This window comes from Salarias fasciatus, chromosome 17, assembly GCF_902148845.1.
Source record: "Salarias fasciatus chromosome 17, fSalaFa1.1, whole genome shotgun sequence".
Taxonomy (NCBI): Eukaryota; Metazoa; Chordata; class Actinopteri; order Blenniiformes; family Blenniidae; genus Salarias; species Salarias fasciatus.
In genome coordinates, this window is record NC_043761.1 from 11,610,116 (window position 1) to 11,631,447 (window position 21,332).

At 42.4% G+C, this 21,332-nt stretch overlaps 1 protein-coding gene and 3 non-coding genes across 9 annotated transcripts in view; 1 reads left to right on the forward strand and 3 right to left on the reverse strand.

Moving 5' to 3' along the window:
- LOC115404391 (ELKS/Rab6-interacting/CAST family member 1-like) overlaps nucleotides 1-21,332 on the reverse strand; it is a 112,728-nt gene that overhangs the window by 13,893 nt on the left and 77,503 nt on the right. For 5 of the 6 annotated variants that reach the window (XM_030113692.1, XM_030113694.1, XM_030113693.1 and 2 more), the window contains 2 exons: nucleotides 14,217-14,364; nucleotides 5,426-5,533 (listed from right to left, as the gene is read on the reverse strand). In XM_030113692.1, the coding sequence (XP_029969552.1) occupies nucleotides 5,426-5,533; nucleotides 14,217-14,364 (256 nt within the window). Of the gene's footprint in view, nucleotides 1-5,214; nucleotides 5,293-5,425; nucleotides 5,534-14,216; nucleotides 14,365-21,332 lie in introns of all 6 variants that reach the window. The other variant, XR_003933348.1, reaches the window with a different exon arrangement.
- trnak-cuu (transfer RNA lysine (anticodon CUU)) lies at nucleotides 2,904-2,976 on the forward strand. Its single transcript has one exon. It is a non-coding gene; the product is annotated as a tRNA-Lys (tRNA).
- trnak-cuu (transfer RNA lysine (anticodon CUU)) lies at nucleotides 7,669-7,741 on the reverse strand. Its single transcript has one exon. It is a non-coding gene; the product is annotated as a tRNA-Lys (tRNA).
- Nucleotides 8,331-8,403, reverse strand: trnak-cuu (transfer RNA lysine (anticodon CUU)). The gene has a single exon. It is a non-coding gene; the product is annotated as a tRNA-Lys (tRNA).

A 21,332-nucleotide genomic window follows, 5' to 3' on the forward strand; every position in this document is an offset into this window, starting at 1 on the left:
GTAACTATAGCAAAAACACGCAATATTCACTTCTTTTTTGCTCGTAATGACTGCTACTATATGACAGTAAACTGAAGTTTACAAACTTACATTTGATTCAGTAAGACTTCAACTAGCGAAATAAAAGAAATCACCAATTGTTGCGAGGTTATTTATCAAATCAACAGCATCAGATCACATATCCTATAAATCTTATCAGCGTTAACTTTGCATTTATTTATCTGATAAGCATCAAACATGATGCTTTTTCATGTTGTCCAACAATTTAAAGTCGTGGTTTTCCTTCTGTTTGGAGTTTGCATGTTCTTCCTGTGCATGGGCTCACTTTGGTTTTCTCCAGAAGTGCAAAAAACATGCATGTGAGGTTAATGTAAGTGTGTTTGTGCACTGATGCGCCTTTGGAGATTGAAAGCTGGGACTGGCTCCATTGTCCCACAATCCTGAGTTAAAGTGGTAAAGAAATGATCAATTCACTTCACAAAACACACAAGCGATAAACATGAAAGGTCTTCTGCTATCATAAAGTTTTTCACCGACACTTTTGTGGTGTTATTCTAAAATTTGGAAACTATATATCACTGCCTGCACGCTTCACTGCCCCGAAAAATGGGACAGATATATTTCAGGGTGCAAAACTCTTCTGTTAAAAAAAAAAACAACAAAAAAACAAAAAAACATCTTCAGTTGTGACTTGAACAAACATTGACAGGATCTGAAAAGCATAGAAGACTACATATGGATGTAACATTTATTATTAAATAACTGTGTGTTTGAGAATCCTCACAAACAAATGAAAAGTAGATGTGGGTGGTTTCAGGGGGAAAGAAGATTCTTTGCACTCTTTCCTCAAATGGCATTTCTGCAACAATGAAAGCTGACAGGAAATCAAAGGAACTGTCACTTGTGATTCACAGTCCTCACCTTATTTACTGGTAACACTTCACACACTCACACACACACACAAACACACACACGAACCAGAAGGTAATTTGGTGTTTTTGTAGACCGTCTCCAACGTTCAAGAGCAGCTAAACGACTTTTGCACGCATGCATGCAAAAACACACAAAATATTCACTCTTCACTGTGCGAGTGTGCATACCCGTGCAATACACACACTCGCACAAACCCGCACGCAGACACAAATATACTGCGACATAGAAAAACATACACGCACTCGTTCAAGGTCGTTATCAGCTTTGTAAATAGCTCTAGTTACAGTACTTTCCAATGAGGAGCTGCCAGTAGGCTTCAGTCCATTACGAAACACATTACTGAGCATTTCCCTCTGGAGGAGAGAGGGTGGTAGGCAAACAAAGCCAGGCAAAGAGCAAATGATGGAGTTAAAAGCTGCAGTGATCCTTCCACCTTCTGCATTTCAAAAACGCCTTTGATGCTGCAACATGTGATGTCTGCTGATAGCGGCGACCGGGGATGTTTTCCCTCCGCCGGCTGACGTGTAATACGACAATTTGCTCACACGTAGCTCCAAACGTGGCTTCGCGGCTCTGAAAACATACTTAACACATGTGCAACAGCTGTTCTCTCACACTTTCAAGTTCATATTATTCTGTCAGAAAGCCTGAAAAAAAAAAAAAAAAAAAAAACTGTCTACACTTTCCAGACCTGCAGCGAAGCTCTGCGGATCAAATACAAATGAGAAACAGGCAGAAAGAATGGAAGGAATGATTTCGATAGAAGGAAGACATTAAGAGAGAAATAATAACAGCAGTGCTTTCTTTTCCTGTTCAGGATCTTTTTTAACAGAAAAAGATGTGACTCTGAAATAATAACACGAAATTCAAACAAAAAACACTGACCTCTGGAAGTCCAAGCAAGCTTTTGAATTTATTGACTTTATTAAGGTGCAGAGAATATATGCACCTCCATGTTTTCTTTGTATTGCGCAGCCTGCAGTGGTCAACAGATGCAGTGTGTGCGTGAGAGGTTAATGGGTCTACAGAGCTTCTGAGTATCTCACTGTACTATGAAACCACCCCAAAGGAGAGATAATTTTATATGGCACTGTGAGTCAGTGTGTGTGTTTCTGCTGCTTTATTAGCCTCCCATGTCTGCCTACCAGATTCTTACTGTACTATGAAAGAACTCCAAAGAGAGACATTCAGCGAGCCTCACTGACCTGCCACGTTACACACACACACACACACACACAAAAAAGGAATAAAAAAAAATATGACCGCATTATACGGTGAAATCAGAGCTTTAGTTTCTCCACAGAAACCTCGACAACAAAAGCATGCAAGCACGAATACAGATATTGTTCCTGGAGCAGCACCGACACCAGGATTTCACAGCAAGGCAGCGAGTGTGAGGATCTGAATCCGCACAGCGAAAGTGTCAAGAAGCTGTTTCAATAACAGATTCGCCAACTACATGACAAATCAAACCGATAAACTGCTTGTCCTGTAAATGACTATTTTAGTCATTTCTTAAGCAAAAAACAAACATTTGTTGATTTCCAGCTCATCCATCTTCGACGTCACTTGCTGAAGCTCAGACTCACGTGGCGTCGGTGCTGATCCCAGCTGACTGTGGGTACATCCTGGACAGATCACTAGTTCACCGGAGGACAAACGCAGACAGCCACACATTCACATTCACGTCTACCAGCAATTTTAGAGTCATCAATTAACCTCAAACTTGTGTTTTTGGACTGTGGGGCGAAACCAGAGTACCTGGAGAAAACCCAAGCATGCATGAGGAGAACATGTAAACATTTCCTGTTCCTATAACTGTGAATCTGATATCTTCAGGATTAAAAAAAAAAAAAAAAAGCCTGATGAGTTTTGGTCTATCTGTGTTAGAGCTGTAATCAACTATCCCAGCTGGGAAAGAGTACCCCCATATACCGGGAAAAAAAGTGCACTATTTGAGGTGTAAAGCAGCCCGGCTAGCTCAGTCGGTAGAGCATGAGACTCTTAATCTCAGGGTCGTGGGTTCGAGCCCCACGTTGGGCGGCAGTGTTTTGGCTTGCTCAAAATTCCAGGAGGTAAACAGATTACTGAGTTACATGCAGGGTGTCTGCAACCTGATCCTAGGATGGCCGCAAATGCATCGGTACTTTCAATGACACCTCGTGCTCGAGCTGAACTGCAAACTGATTCCTTACATCTTCAAATCATTGAAATCAGATTAAGGAGCTACTTGGTACTTAGAAAAAGCTACATTTATGCAGGTTTCTTTGAATAATTGTAGACCACTGTCAATGTTAAAGACCTAACCTGGTTTGGAGTTACTCTGTTTGCTTCCTGGCTCATGAAGCTACAGTTTCTGATGCAGTGAATTTGTCAATACGCTTCTGGACAAGTGATAATTTCAGTCTTGGGAATTCGCGGTGCGTGTCCAAAGTGCGTTTCCGAGCAGTTGCCACTTGATGGATGGGCGAGGCAGGTGAAGGAGTGTGAAGACCTCCGAGGTGCGTTTGTCATCTCCCAAGTCAGAAATGATCACAACTGCAGAACCATATGTCACATTTAATGCGTCAGCAACTTTCTAAACTGTAAAGCCATGGGTCAGAGAGCAAAGAGCAGGATTTTTCCAAACTGCTGGTTTGACGACGGACAGGCTGTGACGGAGTGGCGACCACAGCGAGCTGAGATCAGTGGAATAAATGTTTTTGTGACCACGGCATTGTCAAGAGACAACTTTAAACCAAAAGTTATGTGACTTCTGCTTTGATGTGTCTGTTAGTAAAATGTTGTGACTGAGGAGGCATTACGATTTAACCTCATTGGACTTTGTAAGAGATAAAACCTTTATTTCTCCTCTGTGTCTTCTAACTGGGGGATCCGACATAAATGTAAACCAATTAAATCCTAAACTCCATAAAACACCCTTCACAATACTCGGTGTGTGTTCAGACTGCTCTCCGGTGCCTCTCTGTTGCAGTTATCTCTGAAGCGTTTCATACTCCAGCAGCTGCACAGAATCACCTTATTGGGAGACGCACAATCACTCACTGTTTGGATGAAATGTACTATGGTAAATTACCCGCCTCACACTCTGGGAGGAGAGCGTGTTTGCATAAGTGTGTGTGTGGCGTAGGAGAAGAGGTGGCGTGTGAGTCGTGTGCAGCCGGGCCGGGCCGCCTCGCCCAGCGGGGAGGCGCTACCTCTAATTAATAACCGGGGTGGAGGGCGCCGCGTGGGGCTGGGAGCATCCTGATGGGAATTCCCTCTGGAGGAACTGAGCTGCACTGAGGGCAGCATGTGCTGCTCATGTGTGGCGCTGCTCGGTACAAATCAACCCAATGCATCAATGTGGGAATAAACTTTTACTCTTCTATTGTTTCAAAACACTTGTTTGAAGAATTTTACAGGACTTTGCAAGTTTCAGCGCCTTATTTAAAAAACACGCTGAAACAAGTAAAGGAAAAAAATATTATTTTCTCAAGAAAAGACTGTTCTGCATTAGCCGTGTTTACGAGTGTGTGTTTTTCTTACTTGACTTAAAGGATGTCACACATCTGCAGTTAATGAGCTTTGGATCTTTAAAATACTGGAAACCCCTCGAGTAATTAAAGAAACGGCACTGGATCCGGTTCAAAGGACAGTCTTTTTCTCATTCATTCATAGCTTTTAAAATATTTGGCAAAGAAGCCGCTTTCAGAAATCACCACCAACATCTCGCACATCTTGTGAACTTAAATAAGACAGAACTCATCCCCAATGGGTATGAATGATACCGCTGTAATGTGAAACCCCACATACGAAACCATTAGTGCAGACTGTACATGCATGTATCATAAAATGGGCACAGAGGAACCATCAAAGGTCTAAATTAGGGTGGAAAATTTGAAATAATGTGCAAGGGGGAAAGCCCACACACAAAACAGTACAAGACGAGGAGGACTGGAAGGAATGATTATCATAATAAAAAAAAAAAAAAATGAAATCAAAGAGAAGATATTGAGATGTTGAACAGATGACGTGAACGATTCAAGATCTGATTTTAAAGTATTTCTGTTTAAGTGATGAAGCAAGGAAAAATGGAAAGTAAAGATAAACTTATGGGAAATGAAGAGTTTTAAGACGGAAAGTCAGATGTAAAAAAAAAACTGAATGGAAGAAAATTGAATGAATGTCAAAAGAAACCACAAAGAAAAGTGAAATGACAGGAGAAGGCGAAAAAGTCAAGGACGGAGCAGGAGTGAGGAGGTGGGATGACACGACGAGCTCGGCAGAGAAAACGCTCACCCTTCTGTACAAAATGGTGAACTGAGGGCGAGGAAGAAGGCATGTGATTGGCTAGGCCCAAATGCCCTCCTCATCGTCCTATTGGTTAGTTCAGTCCGGCCGCAGCGTGAGTTCAGGGAGAGTGCGAAGTTAGTTCGGCAAAACAGGAAACAGGATAACTTCCAATAGATGCCGCTAATAAATGCTGACGGTTTGCGTTGATGCGCCTTACCTGGTCTGGGGAGGGCTTGTGATTGTTGGGTTGCTCTGAGTTTGGAGATGCGACCTTTAGATGGTCGTCCTCATAGTTGTCTGCCATGAGCTTCATCCGGTTCTGTGTCTACAGACAGAAGGAGGAAAATATTTAATATCATGCACGAAGATGTGATATAAAGCACAATTCTAGCATTCATATTGAGAGAAAACCTCACAAGGCACGTTTGGTATATTGAAGCCCTGAATTCCTTCCGCAGTTCATTTGTATAAAGAGACGAAATCTACAACAGACAGCAAGGACTTCAAAAATCTTCGCAGCTCTCCATTTGCTTTATAGTTTGACTTCCACGCTGTGCTCTTCTTGTAAGTTGCACATTTTGTTGCACGCATGCACTCCCACACACACACACACACGGACGCCAACAAACACACATTTGCCCTTCAACATGCTACCTGTTGCGTCGCTTGTTAACTGGTGCAAAGAATAACAGGCTTGTTAACTTGCCACTTAAGGGGAGATCCATAAAGATTAAGACAAACGCTCATATGCACACACACATAGAGCCATAAATCATAAACCACACAGGCGAACAGAAGCCCTCAACACTCATCAGCAGTGTTTCCTTTGATCCTTTCCTAATCATCTAATTTTTCTCGCCCTAAATTTGTGTTTTCCTTTTCTATTTCATCCCTCCTGTGTTTCCTCTGTCTGTATCAGTGTCCTGTTCTTTCCTCTCGGAGTCCGTTCCACATGTTAAAGCTATATTTGAGATTTTACAGTAGGCCTGCAAAGAGTTGGAGATAAAAAGCAGGGGAGGGAGGGGGGGGGGGTCTAAATCTGTCAGTCTTGTACAGTCTAAATCCCCTCAGCCTTTCACTGAGCCCTGCAAGGAACAGAGGCTTTAAGTAGGCCAGACTGAAGTTTTGTGCATATCTGTGTGTATGTTTGACAGATACTGACAGAAATATGTGCGTGCCATTTTTCATATGTGTTTATTCAAAAACCAAACGTAATACTTTAAGGAAGATGCTTGCAAGGGAAAGAGTTTTTCTGCACACACACAGCTGTATCCTGATGATTACTTATCTTTGTCTGTGATCTCCGCCACGTCCTTAATGATCTATAAACTGTTGAATCCCCAAATTATTTTTACGGCACACAAACAGCGTTCTTTGTACTTTTCTCCAGTTTTATGAGTCTGGATATAATCTCCACTGAAGGTCAAAGTTAAAGTTTCAAAGCAGATTTTTGTCATTTTGTTTAATGGGCATGAAAAAAAAGAAAAATCCAGCTCCTATATTAAAAACTGCAAAACATATGGACTGCAGAGACGTTTATGGGACAAATAAAATGACTTCACACAATTCCTGCAGACTTCTTTCGTTTGTTGACGCACGTAATGTCATAATGCGACAGGTCATACTGATCAAATTTTAAAATTGGAGATGCTGAAATATATTTTCATCTTGTCTGGAGCCTCTGCATAACTCGATGAAGACTTGCCCCCTGACCAAAAAAAAAAAACAAACAAAACATTTATTTTGACATGTGTTGTGAAGATTCAGTATGTTCTGTAATTCTAAACTTTTACTTAATAGTTGTTGTTGATATGAGGAGAAATGGCCACACATGTTTAGGGAGGAGAGAAAGAAGAAAGTTGCACGCCCGATGTGTCATCCTTTTGCAGGTTTGCCTCGAGTTTTATTGTCCAGTGAAGCTGATGAAAGCCAGAGTGAGGAGTTAAAATTTTCAAGCATGACTTTTCTTCCTCTACTAACCGCTTCAAAACTAAACTAAATGAGAGGGAAAAACAAGCAGACCTGCGGTGAACAAGACTAACGACACAGAACATTTCGACATTTAACACGATATGGGACACGGAGCAACAACCACAGCTGTCCAAAGATCACGTCACAGTGTAATGTAACACAGATAAGCATGAGACTGCAAAGGAACAGGAAAACACGCCATAACAACGTAGGGCTGAAACCCACAACCCTGAGATTACGGATCTCATGGTCTACAAACTATGGTAGCCATGACTGTTGAACTCTGGGCGGTCTATGGGGGTAAGAGGTTCTGCTTCATCCTAAACTATGCTTAAGTGATGCGTACGTACATTTAGTGCTATTCAATTGAAGGGAGCTGGAGTTCTATGGTCAAGATTGACATCTTATGGTCAGACATGATTTTGACAAATCATCCTATAGATAAGTAATTGACTTTAAACGTTTATTGGTGCCATCGCAAAACCTCGTCGCCCAACGTGGGGCTCGAACCCACGACCCTGAGATTAAGAGTCTCATGCTCTACCGACTGAGCTAGCCGGGCTACACATGACCTTGGGGCACTCAAATTTCGGCGTGCTAGCTTGACGAAAAATATTTGATTGCAAAAAGTGGTTTGTTACCGGGCTCCCAATCAACCTGAAGAAGACGTCAATGTTTTATGAGGTGTGCTGAAGCAGAGAGACATAAAACATGCAGGGCATTGGTCTTCGAGGCCCACATTTGTGTAGCCCAGCTGTAAGGGATCAGACCATGACTGGACCAGCCATGGGTCAGAAGGACACGCTGAGTCAGCTTTTCGTCTCGTGGCTTAGCTCTCTCCAGGATGTCTCAGCAGAGGAAGCTTAACATATATGCTGCTTTTCAATCAGTGTCCTGTCACCTGTTGACGTCACATATTTGGCTCAAGTCACCTTGCTTGAAACCACATCGAAGTTGGTACTAGAAAAGTACCTCTAATTTAAAAAAAACAGCTCATACCACACGGCTACCTTTGCAAATTAAGTTTGAGGAATCATGAGCAAGCACTTATATTTCACTACTACAGTGAGACTGTGGTCAAGACACACGTCTTGAGACATGATTTTGACGCGCCATGGCATGTATTTGTTGGTGCCACCACAAAACCTCCACGCCCAACGTGGGGCTCGAACCCACGACCCTGAGATTAAGAGTCTCATGCTCTACCGACTGAGCTAGCCGGGCATATGATGTAAAGGTACTCAAATTCGGTCGCTCCCGGCCAGAATCCTGGCCAAGCACACCTGACCAAAAAAAGGGGTTCATCACCAGTCTCAAGAAGACGTCAACGTTACATTGATAGTTTTACATGTCATCCTCAACTTTGACAGAAAATACCTTTTACATAAAAATCAACCTTCTGACACTTTCATATCTCACTCAAGAGTAAAAGGGAGCATGTAAACACGAGAAAAATAGCAACTTGTTGTATATCATGATCTATATCAACTGATATATAAATATTATTGCAATGCGACTTTTTCCCAAAAAATGTGAGGGAGTTTTCTATGTTTGACAGTTTTGGAACGTGTGACTGCTTTAAATTTGGTTGACAGTTTTAAAATGTTTGATAGTTACGGAATATTTGTAGTTTTAGAATATATGACAGTAGTAGAACATGTCACAGTTTTAGAATGTGTATCCTATCCACTTTCTCCCTTTGTACTCTCGTTTGTGATTTTTTTTTCCTGCACTCTCCGCAGGCTTTATCACATATTTTCTCTGATCAGTCAGTGTCTTTGAATTTTGAGCGTATTTGTAAAAAAAAACAAAAAAAAACATATAATGCGTAAAGAATAGAATAATTGGCCTCCACCAAAACTTTAACTCATGGATGGGAAAAGAAACAACAAAGGAAGAGATTTAACACAAGGATAAGCTGTGTCAAAACCCCGTCTGATTTCTGATCCCTTTAGCATTTTCTTTCCAAATCTCTCTTCCCCTCTGCAAACACATTTATCTGCCTTTGTCCCGTCCCGTCTTTCTGCTCTTCTTAGAGCTTTCTGTATCTAAATAATCCCCAGTTCCTCCCTTCCTGTCTTTATCCCTTTGCTCTCTCAAACACAGTGCTTTTTATGATTAAGTCCCTCTTCTTAAGTACCTAACACTGCTCATTTGTCTCTTTTACTCCCCTTCTCTTAAATGATGTGAGCCTTTTTTTAACATTGATTTTAATTCTCTTCTCTCCCCTTCTGTATTTTTCTCCTGACTCTCGCTCTCTGACCTTTGAGCTTCTTAACTTGTCCTTGTATCCGTGACTAATTCTGCCTCCAGCTCTTTCCCTCCTTCTTTTCTGTGACACATCGTCATTTCTATACCATTGCTTCTTCAACCCCGGCCTCATTTTTCTGTCTCGGTCGAGTACACCAGTTTCTGTTGTCTTTGTGGTACATTTTGTCCATATTTTAAGTTTTTTTTTCTCTTTTATTTGGCCCTTCTGTTCCCCATGCGCTTTGTTTCTTTTTATGATGAGTTTAACAATCGTTCTGGTTTATGAAACTTACATGCAACAAATGTTTGAGGTCGCTACAAAAACAGACACATTAAAACCCAATCATTTTTTGGTCAGAAAGACAGAACAAGAACAGAAGAGCAAACCTCTCTCATTTTAATGTTTGTTTTTCTTGGAATTGGTTTGATAGTTTCATGGGTTTCACTTTCCTCTTGCCTTGCCTTTTATATGATGTTGATTTTAATCTTTTTGCAAAGCACTTATCTTTAACAAATGTCTTACGGCATTAAATTTTCAGGATTGGTAGATTTGCTCACGGTGGTCAAGTAAAACCCACCGGGAAACTTTAAAATTTGTTCACCTTATGTGCGGCTCAGTTGGTGAATTGGTAAATGTGACTGACAGGAGATGAAGACATCTTCATTCTGATCTCAAAAACGTCTTTTCTTTTCGAGAGTTGTTTCACAGGTTTGTAAGTAAACCTGCTTTAAGTGAAGCTCGTGATCTCAGCGTCGTGTTAATGTGAAAGTTATTAACAAGCGTGATGAATTGGTGCTAAGAAGCAGTTGGCACACCTGTTATCTCAATGAATCGTTTCCCCCCTTCTCACTAAATCCCCGCTAAACGAATGAATCCGGGAGGAAAAAGTGGAAAGTGAAAGAGGAGCCAAGAGGGAATAAAATATAAAGGTGTCCTCATTTTTCCTCTCTGGCCTTTCTTTATACGTTCCCACTTTCTCTAATTGTCGAGAATGCTGACCTCAGCTCACTGGTTTCTGTGCCAACTCGCTCTTTTGTCACTTAATCTAATCATCACGCCATTATTTCACTCCTTTACTTTCATACTCCCCCCCCCTCTGTCGCCCTGTAACAATGAGAATGAGAAACAAATGAACATGGAGAGAAGTAAGAGGGTAACTGCTGAGTCATGCTTGAAAGAAAATTATTCCATCGTGATAAAGCTCTGGGGAACGTTAGATTAGATTATTGTATTATCGCTCTTGCTCTCTCTCTCTCTCTCTCTACTCTCCAGCGCTAAAAGGAGAACCTTTCTAGATATCTGAGCAATTATCAGTCGTGAAAATTTGCTGAGTCATGGTTGGCTGAGAACAATTTCATCACGATAAGAAATTACATTATTTCTCCTCCCTATTTCTCTATCAAGAAAAGAAAACTGTTGATGAACGGGGAAATTTCAGAAGGCAGTGGGACGAGTCACGGCCGAGCACTGTGGGGAATTACTCCATTGTGACGAATCTCAGCGGACTAATAAATTCGATTAGACCGACATTCTTTTGCACTTGTCGGTAACGCGAGCGGTTCTGATAATTACAAATAAGCAGCGATGAACAGTTACGTATGAAAAGACGGAAATAAACACTTTCTTCAGTCTTTGCTGTCTTGTGGAGGACGACTGTCGGGTGAAAGTACGAGCGGCTGCATTTAAGGCGCGCAGGTGTGGAGCCAGGCCCAGGCATCCATCACTGAAGTGTAAATGTATAACACATGTGTCTCTCACAGGGAGGGATGGTGATATATCTCTCACCTTCTGCCTTCTTCTTTCTCTAGCTCTGTTTTGAAAAACATTACAATCACCCCTTCCTCTGACCGCTTTCAGACACTCCTCACCTCTTTCTTTATCCTCTGTCTTCCCATAACAGAGGAGAGGAGCGAGCATAAAACTTTGGAGCGAGGCGGAAGGAGGCTGTGAGAACGACGGCGGAAGAGGAACAGTGAGGAGAGCTGAGGTCACCTTGATCTACAGCCTCATGCAGTCGGGGTTCTAAGGTCAAGGCGCAGGAAGCGCTTTCAGGGCCACGGGTATCTTTAACACAATCACAGGTGTGGTTTTACACTAGTAGCACAAATACAAATCCTCAATGACAAAGTCTAAATAACCAATAGTTTGAAATCTATATTTGTGAAACCTCAAGCACAAGGGTCACCATTCAGTTTAATTGAATCTACAGTTAACAAAATATCTTGCAATACTGCGAGTAAAATGATATGCATGATGCTATTTTATTTCAGGCAGCTCGACACAGTGCCATTTTGGCTTTTGCGGTCTCTCAGGGGGCTTGATGGACAGCCACGGCCGCCACAGACTGCTCCAAATCATCTTCTGACAGTGTCTCATTATGCTGCATAGTTTGACTGCTGCTATGAGCTGCAGCAACTAATACTCAATTGCAAAACAAAACAAAAAAAAAAAAAAGCATAAAATGATTCCCAAGGAGCCAAACTGATGGACCATGACCACATTCAGCCACACTGAGCCACACAGCTTTTTCTGACGGTATCGGTGGCGACAATTTCTGGATCCTTGAATAATGAAGTGCGTCTAAGCAGTCATCATCTCCGACATCAAGTTTTCCAACTCTGTGTCACACTGAGGTTTAAGAAATCTGTGTCGCAGAGTAGCAGGTAATCAATGCATGAGACTATTAAAAAAAAAAAAAAAAATCCATAATGAAAATACACAGGTTTCATGGCGCTGTAAATGTGGCTGCTGGGTAAATGAATTCATAGCATGAAATACACTCTGAAGTATGTTGTTCGATTGAGGCATTTTTTTTTTTTGAAAAACATGAATCCACCTTGTTTATCCAGATCAGTTTTTGTTTTTTTTTTCAAAATGAATCGGGCTGTAAATACATCTTGACGCTCTGAATGGACTCTGCTCTGCATCTCGGAGCTACTCTGCTGCTGTGGCGCTTCAGGCCAAATTCAGACCAGACGTGAGGCAGCGTTTACGCGGCCCATCAAGAAACACCGGCTCTGACCCCCGAGCCACCGACGAGAGGCACTCGTCAAAAAACACTCCAGACAAGCTTAAAAAAAAAAAGAGTGTGGCAGATTATAACGCCAGAAAAACATTGAAACGCTGCAAAACTGCCACATTTGGCCCTCTGACAACCACAGATAACTTTGATCCAATAATTTTGATTCAATCCGTCTTTTAATTCCTTTTCCGTTGGATTCGTTCTGTGAGGTACGAACAGGGTCTATATCACAGAAAATACTACGCAGGCCTGAACTTACTCGGTGGCGACGCACATAAATACTGAGGAAGTCTCGGCTGCGATCCATCACTGAGGGACTGAAAATTATGACACCACAGAGAGAACGAGAGAGCGAGAGACCAAGAGCGGCACAAAAACAAAAAAAAGAAAAGAAAAAAAAAGCGCTCGCACCCTTGCATGCACGAGCACATACGCGCACGTAGCAGCAGACAGTGGCGTCTCTGTGTTGTCAGCAACCACCTCCGAGACCCCGAGGTGTCATAAATGACTTCAAATAGAACGGAGAGAGACGGGACGGAAGGGAAGAGGAAGGAAGAGAGGGAAGAGTGACGCTTGTTACAATGACTTCATTTGACGCAGCCACTCTCTAATACCCCCCGCTTCTCTCTTAAACACCAGCTCAAACGGGCTGCGGTGCACAGCCTGGTCTCGCTCGGTCCTACTGAGCCTATTCCATCCAAATAGTTGGATTTTTGGCAAAACTCAAACACTGGAAAATTTTTTTGTTGCCACTAACGCCTTGTGAATTTCATATCTACAGCTGAAAAGACTGTTTGTGTCACAATTTTATTGAAGGTGTTGTTGCTGTGTTGTTCAAAAGCAACTGCCCTCACAAAGATAAACCAGCCTTTCAGTTTCAACTGATTCTTCTGAGATTCGCAAATCGTGGACACTTAGTCCGTACTACAGGTGGCTAATATAGCGCGATGCACCCGATATAAACAGCTAATCTGAGTTGATAAAAGTGATAGAGAGGCGGTGAGCAGTGAGGAGGAAACATCCCGAGCTCCCAGTAGACTCGTCCACTCAGGAGTTGGTTATTTCACTGGACCCACGAGAACCTTTTCAGTGTGTGTAAACGTGTGTCTAAGTATACATGTGTGTGAATAGAGCTCTGTGTGGAGCCACAGAGGCATTTGGTCATGTTTATATCCTTGTTTTTGGCCGACTGAGTGTGTACATATTGGCATGTTGGTGTGTTTGTGTGAGTGTGTGTGTGTGTGTGTGTGTGTGAGCTTGGTTTCTGTTCATGTCTATTCATACTGGTGAAAGGACACCAAAGGTTTTGTGTGCGTAAATTGCGGGCAAAACATTTACATAAATACAGATTCATAGAAAAAGTGTTGCTGTCAGGGATTCGTTGAAGATCTGAACCGTGTGGTGTCGGTATGTATGTGTGTGTGTGTGTGTGTGTGTAGGAGTGGTGGGTTAATCCTAAATTTACCCTTTGTGGTCGGAGTGCTGCGGTCACATCTGGACTCAGTTTCTCCTCTGGCTCTCTTGTTTTCTTTGCTTCCCTCATCACTGCCACCTCACCTGTGCTCCCCCTGCTTTTATTTACCCCTTTCCAAATTTGGTTCCCAGCATTCCTCCCCTCGGTACGTGTGTGTGTGTGTAAATCACTCGACTGTGTGTCCTGTCACTCGCCATCTCTGCTCGCTTCTGCCCGCTGTAATAGAGAGCCAGCGGCGAGCCGGTTGCCTGGGAGGTCAGTGTTTGAGCGTTTTGTGTTTTCCGTCCTACCTGCTGTTTGAGCTGCTGAACCAGACTGTCCTTCTCCCTCTTGAGAGCCGCCACCTCCTCCTGGGTTTTCTTCTTCTTGGACGAGGAGAGCTCAAGCAGGGCGATGTTGGCGTCCTTCTCACTGATGGCTGCCAGCAGTGCTTCTTGCCTGGGAAGGGAACAGCACACATTGAAATAGGTCAGTTTGTTTTGTAACACTTCATTGCTTTTGATTAACTCAATTAATTTTTGATCTGATTAAGGCTGCACCAAAAGACATACAAAGGTTTGTTCACACAAGTTCCAATGAAAAAAAAAAAAAAAAAACCCTCATTCAGATCTTTTTGAGTTCAATTGCCAAGTTTTGAAATCTCAGAGGGTAAAAAAAAAAAATAAAATAAAGTTTTCAGTACAAACAGCACTGAAAATGACATTTGATCAGCCCGACAAGTAATTTTTCATGCTGAAAATATTTGTGGTTGCAGAGGGGGATCATCAGAAAATTTGGACTGATATCGTAACTATCTGTGTGGCTGAATACCAACTGGGTTGAAACTGTCTTGAATTTCATGGTTAATTCATGACATATCAACAAGAAGAGTGAACCCGTCTTAACTGGAACACTAGTATCGGATTTAAGAGCAGAAAAGTGCCCTTGCTTTGCATAAGTCCAGGGGAGACTTCTGAGTAATGCACTTCATCTCCCTTGTTTTTATGATTCGTCTAACACCAAAATCACACTAATTTATCCATTTCTGATGTTCAATGACAAGATTCAAGACAAAGCCAAGAGAGTATAGACTGCAGATAGCTTATCCCTCAGAAATCTCGGGTTTCTTCCATGATCTTTAGTCACACTGGCGACTGACGGCGTTAAAGGAAAATGCCACGAGTTCCTGCCTCCCACAAAGTACTCGCTATTAATTTCAAATTGCTAATTAGGTAGGAATGTATTTGCTCTGTCACAATGCTTTCTCTAAAACTCTCCGGTTATCTTGTTGCTTTTCTCTATATCTTCCCCCCCTGCCTGGATGTTTGGGTTAACAGATTGCATTCCATGTGGCAGGAAGGCAACACTCAATATCCCATCGATCCCATCAGCCAACGGACTGGGCTGAATAACTTCCAAAGACACCCAAGGTTGAGAAGTCTGGGAACTCTGTGCATTTTGAGAAGGATTTTTTTGTTATTTTTCAAGTGTGGGAATTAAAACCCACAATCCCACTGAGCTCAAAGATTAGCATCACTTAATAAAACACATACAGAATGCTGATTTACACCAGACATATTCCTTAGTTTCTTGTCTCATATCCACTGGTTTGTTGCATTCAAATACCCAGCTATTGGTCAAAGGACAAATGAGATTAATTACCTGGTTTATTTTAGTAACAAAGATGCACATCTTGTTCTGGAACAATGTAAGTGAAGACAACAAAGCACAAACTCTTGCCAGGTTGTAATGGACAGCCGAGGAGATTATACACTAATGGCAAAATCAAAAACCAGCGACGCGTTGAGGAGACGTGACGGAACAAGTCTCATCAACTTGCAACTTGTACCAAAAACCCACGGGCACTTTCAGAGGTCTCAAAGTGTTCATCCGCTCGGGAGATCAAAACAGCATTCTGGGCAGGGTTGGCCGTAGCGTTCTGGCTCATCAGAACATACATATACTTACAGAGACATGCAATTTTCCACATGCACGCAGAAATCCACACTGACCAAGACGGGGGTATACTGCATTTACATTTTTTACATTCCTTTTTTTTGTTCATTTTTTTTTGTTGTTACTCTACACACAATCGCTTCCTCTCGCTCGCCGCCCCACACACACACACACACTCAGTCACATGCGGCGGTGTAGTGAGGAATGCAGTGATGAGAGCATCTAAATGAAGACAGATTGCATGTTTGGACTGGGTGAAGACCCACAGATTCTTCGGTCAACCTCACTGACCAGACTGTCAGTGTACAAATGTCCCATCATGCATCTGAGCAGAAGCTGTCCTGTCAGCAGCAGTGTTGGTGGATCAATTCGCGAGGCACACCGGTCACTGCCAGCTCCTCTAATGCTTGTTTGTAAAAGATGTTTGGGTTTGTACATATGTAAGAAATACACTGAAATATGGTCGGCACATTTACAGCAGTATCCAAAAAGTAGCTTAAACAAGAAAACTGAAGGAAGCTGCACAGTACTGGTTCCACTGAGGCAGAATAGGTGATATATATTCCTCAGCTGTCTTTAAATGCAGTCAGTCTGATTGAGGCGAAGTCATTTCATTGCTCAAATCAAAGAATTAGAGGCAGTTTTAAGATTTAGCGCAATGCTGTCATGCGAAAAAAAGCACTGTGTTTAACATGTTGAGCAGTAAAACTCAATGAGTCTTGATGAATTAATAGAGAATGGTCATATTCTTCTCTGGAGAGCTGATAAGTTAAACACTTTTTATGTGAGCATGACCTCATGGACTTTTTCCAGTCCTTTCTTTCGGGCTGAGAGACACTCGAACAGTGTCACAGTCATCCACTCCCATTTTTACACAAACACCAGCACACACACAAACAGACACACACACACACCTACACACGCTCACACATCCTGTGAAGCTAATGGAACATCACTCTTGTTAAAGCTAACAGTGCGACTAGTTTTATACCATATCTGAGAGTTACCTGCCAGCACGCAGCGCTTATAAAACTGCTGGTGATAAAATGATATTTATTCCAGATGCATGTCTCAGTCTGGGCCTCTCTCTGCAGCATTCCTTTCATCTCTGACACAGACACACACACACACGTGCACGCAGGCGCACGCACACACACTTTCAGCTTGGCTCCCTCAGCCTGCAAAGCTAAACACACGCTTATGACGACAAGTGCTGGTTGCGGCCACCGCTGTTGCCATGTAATCATTAAAAAACTGCTTCAAGTGCACGGGGATTTCGCTAAATCTTTAGATAATGGGACTGTCGGAGGGAGCTCAAAACACGGTATGTTATCAGTGCCGCTGGCAAAGTGTCCTTACTATTAAAAACGCCAAAGAAAATGGAGCCAAATACAGTGAGGGGAAAAGGTTCCCAGAAGACATGCTGATTTAGATCCTTAACTCTCCTTTCAAATCTTCCCTTTTCACCTAACTATTGGGAACAAAGTCAGATTACAGAACAGCAACCAAAGAATTATGGAATGCTGAAGAGGTCAGGGCTCATCCTATACCTTATATGGCAACATCTTTTGAGAATTAGCATTGATTTATTATCTGCATTTTTACATATTTGTTTCATAAGGTTCAATTGTTGAGGGTTCATTGAGACGTCAGTCTGTTCCTCTGGCTCTCCAGGTTCCTCCGGCTTACATCATGAAAAGACATCCCAGCTATTTTTTCTTCTCAGTTAGACCACTGTGTTGGCGCGACTCCCGAAAGCTTGAAAATGCTGCATTGCTCAAGAAGAAAACAGATAAACCTGGATCAACTTTAGTCACAGGCAATAAAAGTGTCGTCATGAATCAACACAATAAACTAAAATGAATCAGGTCAGGCCTCTGAGAGGTGCATGGGTTTTCTCAGGGTGCTCTGAGTTCTTCCCAACACGCCCTTGAGGTCTACCGGTGACGGCAGATTGCACAAAGGTGCGAATGTGAGTGTGTGTGATTGTCCTTTCAGGGTGTTACCCGCTTCAGCGCATAGTCAGTTGGGATCGGCTCCAGTTGGACACAGTGGTAGAGAAGATAAATGGACGGACTGAGGAGGATTTTATTGAAATTTTTGACAGCATTAGGCGACAATACAATAGAAGAGCTGCAGTCCGTGGAGTTCATTGGCTTTTATTAATGAGTGAATCTACAGATTGCAATGAAACATTCCCCAAAATGCAAAAGGTCTTGTCAAGAGTGAGACTTGTGTTTGTTTATTCGGTGATACACGAGAAAGCAACTGAAAGATGACCTGCTTTCTGTTTCCTTTATAAAGGAACTCACCTGTTTTCCACATGGAAGCATTAAGATTCATCAGTTCCACTAACTGGGATGTTTGTCATATTTTCTGTTCCTGCAGAAGATGTAAAAACTCTCTTTGAGAGCGCGGGGGGAAAGTCCAGACTTTCCAGAGTGTTTACTAAAGGAAGTTTGTAGAAAACTGGCCGCGAGTGTTTCCTACAGGCGGTAATGGTGGTATGTAGTAAAGCAGTCTTGTATTTATAGCGGCATTTCACAGGTTATCCACAATTTAACAAGCCTCCATTTGCATTTATACGCCGGCCTCGCTCTGGGCCCCCGCGTCACCGCCGTTCAGAATCTCTCCGGCGCTCCGCCTTCCTCCTCCATCCTTTGTCACTCGCTCTATCTCTCCACCTCCGTCTGCGGAGCGGACGGGAGACATTCTTTCCGTCGTTCGGTGGTCGTGTGCCATGATGTCATCGCCGTGGCGACAAGGCAGACAGTGAGCAGATATACACAAACGCGCCAGGCACCTGACCCCAACCCCGACACACACACACACACACACACACACACACACACACACACACACACGAGGGGGCTCTCTCCTTCCTCAAACCACTTAAGGCCCCTCACTTTATCAGAAACACTAATGCCTGGTCTTAGATCACTTACATTTTTCTACGCGCACGCACACACTCCTGCACACACGCGCGCACACACACACACAATGTTCAATGTATGTTGCACTATCTCTTTCATGCAGTTGCCCTTTGCTGTAGCCTACTGTGTGTGTGTGTGTTTAAGTGGCAGTTGTGTATGTGCTTATAAGGATGCTCTCATGTGTGTTTTGTGTGTGTTCACAGGTTGTCTGTAGCTTCATTCCTGTCCATTAGAGTCTGCCTATTAGCAAAGTGTTGGAAAGTGTACGTGTGCATGTATGTGTGTGTGCGTGCACGTGTGTGTGCGAGTGTGTGTGTGTGCAGTAGATTCAGCCCAGTGTGACACTGGCCAGTCGCTGTCTAAGACAAACACAGAGCTATTTTAGAAATAATCCCTTTTCTCTGCTCTCTGTTTGGGACTCGACACAACAGCTCCCCATTGTTTTGTGTGACACCGTCTGCTCCGGTTACGCAGCGCGCTGCTCGTACGACGCTGGAGTTTACCCTTTAACCCCCGTGGGACGGGGTGCGTGTCAAGCTCAGCCTCATTTTCTTGAGGGGAGGTTTTCCTCTACATGCCGAGCCACTTTCGAGACTGCACGAAACTTTTTCATATCACATACGCTTTGAAAAAAAAAAAACGAAAATAAAATCTTTCCAAAACTCGCTCCGCCCTCGTTGACCAGTGTTGACAAATGGCCGGGTTTTGAGGCAAGTGAATTCCCCAAATTCACTTAGCTGCTGACAGGAGGACTCAGACAAACGTGATAATTATATACTATAATCTCTTCAGCTTGTGCTTTGGTTTCCGTTAAACAAAAAACAAGCGGGAGAAGTTTTTAAGAAGACAAAACCAAATGATCAAATTCATTTCAGTCACTACAAATTGCAATCATTCTAGCGTACTCCACGAAAGGAACCACAATCCTAACTTTACATCATATTTTTATGGACTTGTCGATTTCACCTTCACTCTTTTGCCAAATTCTGTCCAATTTAACCATGAACATGTCCCTTTTACTCTTGTTTTTTTACATTCATTATCATCATTTTTGAGTTTCCACCATCCAACCATGAAAGAAAACATTCCAAAGCCAATCTGGTAACTTTTTTGAGGCAGCAACTGAACCTTCAAAGGAAAGTTTTTCTCACAGTGGGAAAACAGCTGAATGGTCACCAAGAAAGAGAAAGAATAAAAATAAAGGTGAGGAGTTTCGGACGGGGCCATCTGAAAGCAATCTGAGGTCACATCAGGTTCGACTGGGTCACCCTGAAAAGCATAAATTATATTTCAAAGCTCTGCAGCTTCTCAGAAAAGAAAGTTGAAAACACACAATGGCAATTTTTCAAATTGTAAGCACACCTATTAAATACCTTTTTATTTCAGTGAAGCTTAAATATGACTCTGACTCGGTATGTGCTCACATTCTGCTGAACACCCTGAGGTCACGTTTTCTCACGAAGGCTCACTGCAGACACTGATTCCTTTTCATTTATGATTTTACCTCATCTGGATGTTACTGTTAATTAATAGTTAAATTTTTGTTACAAAGAGCATTATACGATTGGCAACTTAAATCAAGCAAACACCCACCTTCAGCTCTTGTATTTGTAATTGTCTGGAGTTTCTACAAACAAAAATTCATTATTTATACAACAACGTTCGGAATCACACCAACAGAAAGAGGGGGAACAGTTTTCCCACCTCTTGCGGTTTCCTTCAAATAACCACATAAAACCCAAATCAATGCTAATTCTTTGAAAACAGGCTGAAGTATTTATGGTTCATCACGAAGCTAAAGAGCCTGATAGGATGATGCAGTTATCAGCCAGTGATGAACTCTCATCAACTGAAAATTTACTGTTACTGTTTGGAGACCTTGAACTTTGTTCCTCGCGCTCCTGTGAAAATGAAAGAGTTGAAAGGAGAGTTACAGATCTAAATCAGCTTTTCTACTGTGAACCTTTCCCCACCACCACTGCTGTATTTGGCTCCATTTTCTTTGGCGTTTTTAATATTAAGGACACTTTGCCAGAAGCACTGATAACATTTTGAGTTCCCTCCGACAGTCCCATTATCTAAAGATTTAGCAAAATCCCCGAGCACTTGAAGCAGTTTCTTAATGACTACATGGCAACAGCAGTAGCCACAACCAGCACTGATCATTTGTTTAGCTTTGCAGGAAGCCAAGCTCAAAATGTAAGCATGTGTGTGTTCTGTCATTTTCTGTCTTTATTTGGCTCTTTTAGCTCCTTTATGCCAAATCAATATTTATTACGTTACACAGAAAGTGAACTAATAGAATTTGTGATGTATTCAACACTGATCAATATTTAGTTCAGTTAAATCGTGCTTTTTTAAAAACACATGTACAAACCCTCAAATGCAGAGCAACAAAGCATGGTAGAAGATTCATCCTTTCCTCCTTTTAGCTTCGTTATCACGCTTTCCTCTCCTTTCCTGTCAGCTTTTTGCCTGATAAGCAGGCTCTAATTCCTCATTCTGTCTATGCCTCTTTGAATACCTCTCTCTTTTCCC